The following is a 9,436-nucleotide window of genomic DNA, read 5'->3' as shown; positions in this document are numbered from 1 at the left end:
CCTGCAACCCTCCCCCCCCCCCCCGCTGCACGGACGTCCCTGCACCACCACCCCCCCACGCACGGGGGGTGCCCAGGGCTCCGTGCACCCCCCCCGCCCCCTCCCCCGCGCCCGGTTCCTCCCCCGTGGCGACGGGGGTGTCGGGCCGGTTCCCCGCGGGGGCCGGCCGGGGCTGGGACAGGGACAGCGCCAGCAGCCCCGGGGCTGCCGGTCCCCCCCATCCCCCGCCCCCGGGAGCCGCCCCCCCCCCGCCGCCGCCAGCCCGGCCCCCCCGGACCCTCCCGCGGCGCCGGGCAGCCCCCGCGGGGAGGAGAATTAACTTTTCTCTTCCTCCTTCTCCTCCTCCGCCGCCGCCGCCAGTCCTTCCCCGTCCCTCTCCCGGAGCCCGGGCGTCCCTCCCAGGCCGGGGGGTCCCTTCGGGGAGGGGCTTTTCCCCCAGCCCGGAGCTCCGTTCCCCCAGCCCGGACGCTCCCTGCTCCGGGGCTCCTTTCTCCACCCCGCCATCCCGGGGCTCCTTTCCCACCCCTCCATCCCAGACTCCCTTCTCCATCCCCTGACCCCCTCCAAATCTCCACCCGGGACCCCCTTTCCCACCCTTCCACTCCGGACACCCCTCTCCATCCCGGACACCCCCCCTTCCCATCCCGGCTCTCCTCCCACCCCCAAACCCAGCTCTCCCCCTCCATCCCTTACTTCCCCCACCTCCCCTTCCCCTCCAACCCCATCCCTCTCCCCAAAGAGACCCCATTTCACCCGGGGGGGGTGGGGGCTCCCCCCCCAAGCATGGCCCTGACCGCGGGGCCGTGGCCGGAGCCTCCCCTTCCTCCTCCTCCTCCTCCTCCTCCTCCTCCTCCTCCCGGTGGCCCGGAGGTGGCGGGGAAGGCGGGGGGGGACTGCCTGGTGTGTGGGGACAAGGCGAGCGGGAAGCACTACGGGCAGGTGACCTGCGAGGGCTGCAAAAGCTTCTTCAAACGCTCCGTTCGTCGCAATCTTTCCTACAGCTGCCGGGGGGGTCGGGATTGCCCCGTGGATCAACCCCACCGCAACCAGTGCCAGTACTGCCGGCTCCGCAAGTGTCTGCGCGTGGGGATGCGGAGGGAAGGTGGGGGTCTGGGGGGGTCTGGGAGGGGGGGAGGGGGGGGTGGGTTTTTTTTTTTGGGGGGGGGGGGTCCGGGAGGAAAGGGGAGGGAAAGGGAAGGGAGGGTGAGTGGGGAGAAGTCGAAGAGGAAGAAGGGATGGAAAAGGGGAGAGGGCCTGGAAAAGGAGGTGAGGGGCTGGAAAAAGAGGGAGAGTAGGTGGAAAAGAAGGAGAGGGGCTGGAAAAGGCCAGAGGGTGAAAAAGAGGGAGAGGGGCTGGAAAAAAGGAAGGGATAGAAAAGAACAAGAGGGGATGGAAAAGGAGAACAGATGCAAAAGGAAAGAGGGTGCAAAAGAAGGACAAAGCGTGGAAAAGAGGGAGAAGGGATAGAAAAGAAGGAGAGAGGGTGGAAAAGGGGAGAGGGTGGAAAAGAGGGAGAGAGGGTGGAAAAGGCGAAGGGTTAGAAAAGAAGAAGAGATAGAAAAGAAGGACAGGGGATGGTAAAGAGGGAGAGAATGTGGAAAAGGAGGAGAGGGGCTGGGAAAGGACAGAGGATGGAAAAGAGGGAGAGGGGCCAGAAAAGGAGAAGGGGTAGAAAAGGAGGAGAAGGGATGGCAAAGGAGGAGAGAGGATGAAAAAGAAGGAGAGAAGGTGCAAAAGAGGGACACAGGTTGGAAAAGAAGGACAGGGGCTGGAAAAGGGGAATGGGTAGAAAAGGAGAGGGGATGGAAAAGGAGAGAGGGTGCAAAAGAAGGACAGAGGGTGGAAAAGAGGGAGAAGGGACAGAAAAGAAGGAGAGAGGTTGGAAAAGGGGAGAGGATGGAAAAGAGGGACAGGGTGGAAAAGAAGGGATAGAAAAGAAGGAGAGGGGGTGGTAAAGAGGGAGAGAGGGTGGAAGAGGAGGAGAGGGGCTGGGAAAGAAGAAGGGATAAAAAAGGAGAGAGGATGGAAAAGGAGGAGAGAGGATGCAAAAGAATGACAGAGGTTGGAAAAGAGGGACAGGGTGGAAAAGAAGGAGAGGGGATGGAAAAGGAGAAGGGATAGAAAAGAAGAAGGGATGGAAAAGGAGAACAGATGCAAAAGGAGAGAGGGTGCAAAAGAAGGGCAGAGGGTGGAAAAGAGGGAGAGGGGATGGAAAAGGAGGAAAGGGTGGAAAAGGAGAGAGAGTGGGAAAGAGGGACAGAGGGTGGAAAAGAAGGAAAGGGGATAAAAAAGGAAAAGGGGTAGAAAAGAAGGAGAGGGGATGGAAAAGAGGGAGAGAAGGTGGAAAAGGAGGAGATGGTGCAAAAGAGGGACAGAGGGTGGAAAAGAGAGACAGAGGGGATGGAAAAGGAGAAGGGATGGAAAAGGAGAGAGGGTGGCAAAGAGGGAGAGGGGATGAAAAGAGGGAGAGAAGGTGGAGAAGAGGGAGAGGGGATACAAAAAGAGGATGCAAAGGGAGGGAGGGTGCAAAAGAGGGACGGCATGGAAAAAAGGGAGAGAGGATGGAAAAGGAGAGGGTGGCAAAGAAGAGAGAGTGAGTGCCAAAGGAGAGGGGACGGAAAAGAAGGCGAGAGGCTGGAAAAGGACAGAGGGTGCAAAAGAGGGAGTGGGTGCTAAAAAGGGAACAGCGAGAGCGAGGAAGAGTGAGAGTGAAGGCAGAAAAGAAAGGGAGAGGAAAAGTGGAAAAGAGCAAGAGGGAGCAAAAAAGAAAAGAAAAAGGGGAAAGGGAGGAAAAAAGAGGAGGAAAAAGTGCAGGAACAAAAAAGTGAAAGTGGAGAAGGAATGGAGAGGGGAAGGGGGGGAGCGAGCAAGTCTGAATGGTAAAGACAAAAGAGAAAGAGAAAGGTGAGAACGGGAGAGAGCAAAAAAGAGAAACCAGAAGGAAAAAGAGAAAGAAAAAGGGAAGGGAGAGAAAGAGAAAGGAGCGCCTGGAGAAAGAGAAAGTAAAAGAAAGGAAGTGAAAGAAAGGGCTGGCAGAAAAGGAAAGAGAAAGTAAAAGGAGGAAAAGAGAAAAAGAAAACTCCTCTCCCTCTTCTCTTTCATTTTGCTTTCGCTCTTCATCTTCCCTCTGTCCCTCAGCCCCATCATTTTGGGGTGAGCATCCCCAAATCCCAGCAAAACTTCCCTCGGCGGCGACCGAGCATCTCCCAACGCCACCAATCCCCCCGCGCCTGTCTCCATCCTCCTCCAGGGCTTCAGCTCGCGTCTCCTTTTTGCAACCTCAAATTCAGCATCACCCCCCCCCCCCCCCCCCCCCGGTTAGAGATTTTGGGGCTCCCTCTCTCCCTCACTTTGCCTTTGAGGGGATAAATCCCCACATCATTATTTTTTTGGCTTTTCCCACAGGAAAGGCTCTGCCGAGGGAACCCGTTTCTTATTCCGCTTAATTATATCATCATAGAAACTCCTCGTTTCAACTTTAAATTTCTTTTGGGTTTAGCTTAGGCTCGGTTTATAGGTCCAGGTCTATGCCGAGAAGGGGACAATTTACTTTTCCTCTCCATTATATGTAGCCCAGGGATGTGGCTGTTAAAAATCCCAGGGATTTGAGGGAAATAATACAGATATTCTTCAAAAGATTACGAATTTGGCTTTTTGGGACGAGTGACTGGTAAATCTGAAGTTAATTAGTCTGAATATTTAGCGTGACCGGGATTAAAATCATATTTCAAGCTCCCAGCGATACACCATGTGCCTGTGCCTCTGCCTCCAACCAGCCCCATCATCACATTTTTGGGTCGATTTTATTTCCCCCCCCCAAAAGCAGCAGCTTTAAAGCAGATTTGGGGGGGTTTAAGCCCAAAACAGGGTGTTGGGGCATCAGCTTTGCCACCATGCCGAAACCTCAGTTCCAAATCTCTGCCTTGCAGCATCCTCCCTGCTTGAATAAGGACCTGGGGGGGTTCTTATTTATATTCAAGGTCCTTATTTATAAATTTAGTATTTCTAAATAATTATAGCGAGGGCCCAGGCTGGGCTCAGCCAAACGGGGGATTTATTCTGCAACCCCTTGAGTCAGCATTGATGGGTTTGTCCTTCGGCAACAGCGACAGCAGCGATGCTCCCACCCAGAAAGTCACTTTTTTTAGCATTAAAAAAAAAAAAATCACAAAAATTCAGCAGTTGCCTTTTCTAGCAGAAAAAAAATCCTGAAAATTCAGAAGTCACCTTTTCTGGCATTAAAAAAAAAAAAAAATCACAAAAATTCAGATAAGGTGGAAAATTGTGGTGGGAGGTGGGAAAGGGACCCCCCCCAGTGTCCCGGCACGGCTGCAGTGACGTACCACGGCTTGCACAAATAAATGTGAATTAGGTGGGACCGGGCTCAGGGACAAAATCAGCTCAAGCCTAACCCTCAATTTTCCCTTTTCTTCCCCAAAAAAGGCTGGTTGGATGTCTGGAGGCTGGGGAAGGGATTTTTGCAGAGGTCCTGGGCGCAGCGAGACCCCCTCGTAGCAAATCTCTGCCTGCTTCATGCAGCTAGAGCTGGGGATTAATTCACTGGGGTAAAAAAAAAAAAAAAATCCAGGCGAATTCCCATTTCCCTGCCCTGGAGAACCCCTGCTTAGTGGGGTTGTTTGGAGTCAGATTTGAGCTTTTTGGGGTGGTTGTTGGGTTTTGGTTTTGGTTTTGGTTTTTTTTAATTTTTGTTTTAATTCAGAATTGCCACAAGCTGCTGCTGCTGCTGCTGCTTAACGCCAGGATCTGGCGCGATGGGCCTGGTCACAGTGGATCCCCTGGCGCGGTGTTAATCCCCGGGCAGGGTTCCCCATTTCCCGCACGCACCCCCCCCCTTGGCTCTGATTTTTGGGGGGCTCCCAGCTGTCCTGAGATGTGCGTGAAGCCATTGCTGGATGCGGCACCTCCAGGCACGGGAAATGTTGAAAAGCATCTGGGCATTCAGCCTCCCCGGGGATTTAATTTACTGGGTCTGGCTGCTCCATGCCTCAGTTTCCCTGTCCGATCATGGCATTGCTGGCCGTGCCAGAGCAGGGATGCTCCAGCTCAAATTGGGGTGTCCCAAACCCGCCGGCTCGTGCTCCTTGTGATGCTCCTTATCCTGGCCTTCCTAGCTGGGAACCAGCACTGAATCCAGCACCGAAGCCAGCGTTGAAACCAGCAGCTCAGGAGCCGAGCACTGCTTTGGGCTGAATTTATTCCCTAAGGATGCTGGGGGTGCAAACACTGGGAGCAGGATTTAGCTGGGAAAGGTGGATTAAATTTTGGTTTCCCCAAAATCATCCGGGATGAGACACGGGGAACGTGAGGCCTGATCCTGCGGCGGGGCCAAGGGAGCGGGTGTTCGGGGTTATCGGCTTGTTCAGCTCCTGGATCTGGCCCGGTCAGAGGTGGGGTGAGCCAGGGAGCGGATGGAGCCGGGGGGGGGAAGCCATCCACGGCTGCTCCCGTGTCTTTTTTTGGGCTAAAAAAAGCTCGTTTCCTTCCAGGACACACCAGTGGGTTGAAGGAATTGTTTTGCCCAAAAAGGAGGAAAAAAGGGGTTGGGGGGGGGTCGTGGTGATGCAAAGGGAGGGTCGTGGTGATGCAAAGTGGGTTTGGGTTCATGGAGGAACAAAGAGGGTTTGGGGGTACATGGTGATGAAAAGGGGGTCTGGGGTGATGCAAAGGGAGGAGTTAGTGGTCTTTCAAACGGAGGGGTTGTAGTGTTGCAAAGGAGGTTTGGAGGTTCGTGGTGCAAAGAGAGGGGGTGTGGGTGGCGAGGAGGGGGCCACACCTGGCAAATGCTCCTGGGGCGATGCTGAGCAGAGGGAGGGTTTGGGGGGAGCTGGGGCCACACGCTGCACCCCCAGGGCTGGGTGAGAGCAGGAGGAGGCTCCCAGCACCCCCGATCCTGGGGGACCCCCCCAATCCTGAAGGACACCCATTCCCTGCGGACCCCCGTTCCCACGGCCCCCGATCCCGACCGCTGGCTGACACTTGGGACTGTCACGCTGCATTAGGCTAAGCCTGGCTCAGAGCCTGCCCTCGCCACGGGGGGCGGCGATGCTGGGGGTGGGGGCCGGTGAGCTGGGGGCACTGGGGAGGAGGAGGCTGGACCCCCCCCCCCACTGCACAGCATCACCAAGAGAAAAAAAAAAACCAAACACACACCAATTTGGAGTTTTTTAAGGCCAAAGTGTAAAAAACCCCAGGGGTGGGACCCAGAGGGGAGCTCCTGTCCCCTCCCCCCCAGCATGTCCTTGGGGACCCTCATTAGCACCGTCCCCTTGCAAGAAGGGGGTGACCCCAAATGTTTGCATGGGGGGGATACGACAAATTCAGTGTGCCTGTGAAAAGCCAGGTGGGAGCTGGTAGACAGGCGAGCCCCAGTGCGTTGCACTGGGGGGTCACCGGGGGGGGTAGTGGTAAATTTGTCCCCATCCCGGGTGGCATGTCCCCCCTCTAACATGGGTGGGGGGCACACCATCCCCTGGGGACCCTCTAACAGCCACCCTCCACCCCAGCCTGTGTATTTAATCCCTGGGGAATGGTGGGGGGGGTGTTGGCCAACACACAGGGGTGATGGCGCTGGGGGGGGTGGGTTGGGGTGCTGACCTCCTGCTCCCCTCCGCAGCCGTGCAGCGAGGCCGCATGGCGCATGCCCCGAGCAGTCCCGGCCAATATCCCATGGTCCCCGGGGATCCCTATGGCGGTCACGGCTATTTAAGCGGCTTCATCTCCTTGCTGCTCCGCGCGGAACCGTACCCCCCGGCTCGCTACGGCTCCCAGTGCCTGCAACCCAGCGGTGTGGTCGGCATCGAGAGCATCTGCGAGCTGGCCGCTCGCCTCCTCTTCAGTGCCATCGAATGGGCCAAGGGCATCCCTTTCTTCCCGGATTTGCAACTTTCCGATCAAGTCGCTTTGCTCCGGTTGGGTTGGAGCGAGCTCTTCGTGTTGAACGCGGCGCAGTCGGCTTTACCATTGCACGCCGCCCCGTTGTTGGCCGCCGCTGGCCTCCACGCCGCTCCGATGGCTGCCGACCGCGTGGTGGCTTTCATGGATCACATCCGCCTCTTCCAGGAGCAGGTGGAGAAGCTGAAGGCGCTGCGCGTCGACGCCGCCGAGTACGCCTGCCTCAAGGCCGTGGCCCTCTTCTCCCCTGGTGAGGAGGGGCGGGGCTGCAAGGGGGGGAGGGGCTTAAGGGGGTGGTGTCGTGGGTGGGGCTTATTGGGGTGGGGGGTGTCCAATGGGGTGGCGTTTCAATGGGGTGGGTGTCAATGAGTGGGCAGGGAATGAATGGGCTGGGGATGGCTGGGTGTGGCTAAATGGGGTGTGGCTGAATGGGGTGTGGCTAAATGAAGGGGGGCTTAGTGAGGTAGGGGTTCCAAGGGGGGTGGGGTTCCAATGGCGTGGGGCTTAATGGGGTGGGGTTGCAAGGGGGTGGGCATCAATGGGTGTGCAGGGAATGAATGGGCTGGGAATGACTGGGTGGGGCTAAGTGGGGTCGGCTTTGGGTGGAGTTTAATGGGGTGTGTCTTAGGGTGGGGCTTAATGGGGTGGGGCTCCAATGGGGTAAGCCTAAGGGGGCGGGCTTGATGGGGCAGGTCTGGGTGTCAAGGGAACGAATGGGCTGGGAAATAATGGGTGGAGCTAAAGGGGCAGGGTCTCCGCCGGGGCGGGGCCATGCCTCAGTTTCCCCTTGCCCTCCGGGCAGACGCAGTGGGGCTGTCAGACCCGGGGCAGGTGGCCGGCCTGCAGGAGAAGTCGCAGTGCGCACTGGAGGAGCACGTGCGGCGGCAGCACCCCAGCCAGCCCAGCCGGTTCGGGCGCCTGCTCCTGCGCCTGCCTGCCCTCCGCAGCGTCTCCGCCCCTGGCATCCAGCAGCTCTTCTTCAGCCGCCTGGTCGGCAAGACCCCCATCGAGACCCTCATCCGCGACATGCTGCTTGCCGGTGCCACCATCAACTGGCCCTACGGCCCCATGCAGTGACACCCTGTCCCGGGATGGGGACCCCAAGGAGGAGACCCCAAAGATGGGGACACCAAGGACAGGGATCCCAAGGTTGGGACTCCAAGGATGGGATGCCAAAGATGGGATCCCAATGATGGGACCCCAAAGAGCGGGACATGAAGGATGGGGACCCCAAGGATGGGGTCCCAAAGATGGGGACCCCCAAGGATTGGCCCCCAAGGAGGGGACTCCAAAGATGGGGACACCGAGGTTAGTGACCCCAACAATGGGGACCCAGGGACAGGGATGCTGCTGGGGGGGGATTTTTTTTTTTTCCCCCGCTATTTAAGGGAGAAAAGCAGGTTTTTGGGGCGCCAAACTGTGAGTGCTAGGGGGAAGCAGCCCCCAGCTGGCACCTCCCCCTGCGGGGCACAGGGAGAGGGGGGACTATTTATAAAGAGAAAATAAAATAAAAGCCTATATTATATCCTCATTCCCTCCAGTGGGCAAGGCAAATGTATATTATTATTAATTTTTTTTATTCAGTGGTTTTTTTTCTTTATTAGCTGTGTGCTTCCTCCCTGCTGCTCATGGGCTGGGTTTTTATTTATCTTCTTTAAAAAAAATGGAATTTGACAAATTCCACACCTTTTTTTTTTTTAATCTTTTTTGGCTGCAATTGGGATTAGAAGGAAAAGTGGCAGCGGCTGAGCCCAGTGGGCTCCGTCCTCTCCCAGTATGGGCATGGGGTGGTCCCAGGCTCATCCCAGTTAAGCCCCATCCACCCCCAGTGTGGTCCCTGTGCACTCCCAGTATGAGCCTCTCCTGCTCCCACCAGTATGAGCCCTCAGTGAAAGCCCAGTGCAGCCTCAGTCAGATCCCACTGTGGCCCCCAGGTTTATCCTGGTGTGCAGCTTCAGTCTCATCCCTGTATGCCCTCCCAGTCTGATCCCAGTATCATCCCAGTATGCTCCCCAGTCTGATACCAGTCTCATGCCAGTATGTGCCCCAATCTGAGCCCTGTATGGTCCCAGTAGCATCCCAGTATGCTCCACCACTTTGATCCCAGTATGGTCCCACCATCACCCCAGTATGACCGCCCAGTAGCCCTCCCCTCCCAGTCTGATCCCAGTGTGCCCCCCAGTCTGATCCCTGTATGGCCCAGTGGCAGAGGCTGGGTCCCCCTCAGCTCCCAGCCTGGGGGGGGGAGGGGGAGGGCTGTTTTATTGCACATTTTTAACAGCCCATTAAAGAAAAGTCAGAAATGGCCTTTTCAAAGCAGCGGCACGAGCCCAGCGCCATTTCACCCCCCTATAAATAACCTCCACTGGGAATATTTTAAATAAACACCAAGCGGGACACGAGGCCTTAATTCAAGGACAAGCTGGAAAAGGCCACGAGGAAAAGTTATTGTCCTGGGGGGGAGCGCTGGGACCCCCCAGGGGAGGGGGGGCTTAAACCCTCCTGGACGGATGCAGATTCCTTA

General features: G+C 57.0%; 1 protein-coding gene across 1 annotated transcript; it reads left to right on the top strand.

The window, feature by feature from the left end:
• Positions 1 to 324: 324 nt before the first annotated feature.
• LOC115346498 (nuclear receptor subfamily 2 group F member 5-like) lies at positions 325 to 8,443 on the top strand. The gene is made up of 3 exons (XM_030026582.1): positions 325 to 1,102; positions 6,635 to 7,162; positions 7,715 to 8,443. The coding sequence occupies exons 1-3, from the start codon at positions 784 to 786 to the stop codon at positions 7,987 to 7,989; spliced, it is 1,122 nt and encodes a 373-aa protein (XP_029882442.1). The 5' UTR covers positions 325 to 783; the 3' UTR covers positions 7,990 to 8,443.
• Positions 8,444 to 9,436: the final 993 nt, after the last annotated feature.

Source organism: Aquila chrysaetos, chromosome 9, assembly GCF_900496995.4.
Source record: "Aquila chrysaetos chrysaetos chromosome 9, bAquChr1.4, whole genome shotgun sequence".
Taxonomy (NCBI): Eukaryota; Metazoa; Chordata; class Aves; order Accipitriformes; family Accipitridae; genus Aquila; species Aquila chrysaetos.
This window is presented reverse-complemented; position numbering and strand designations above follow the sequence as displayed.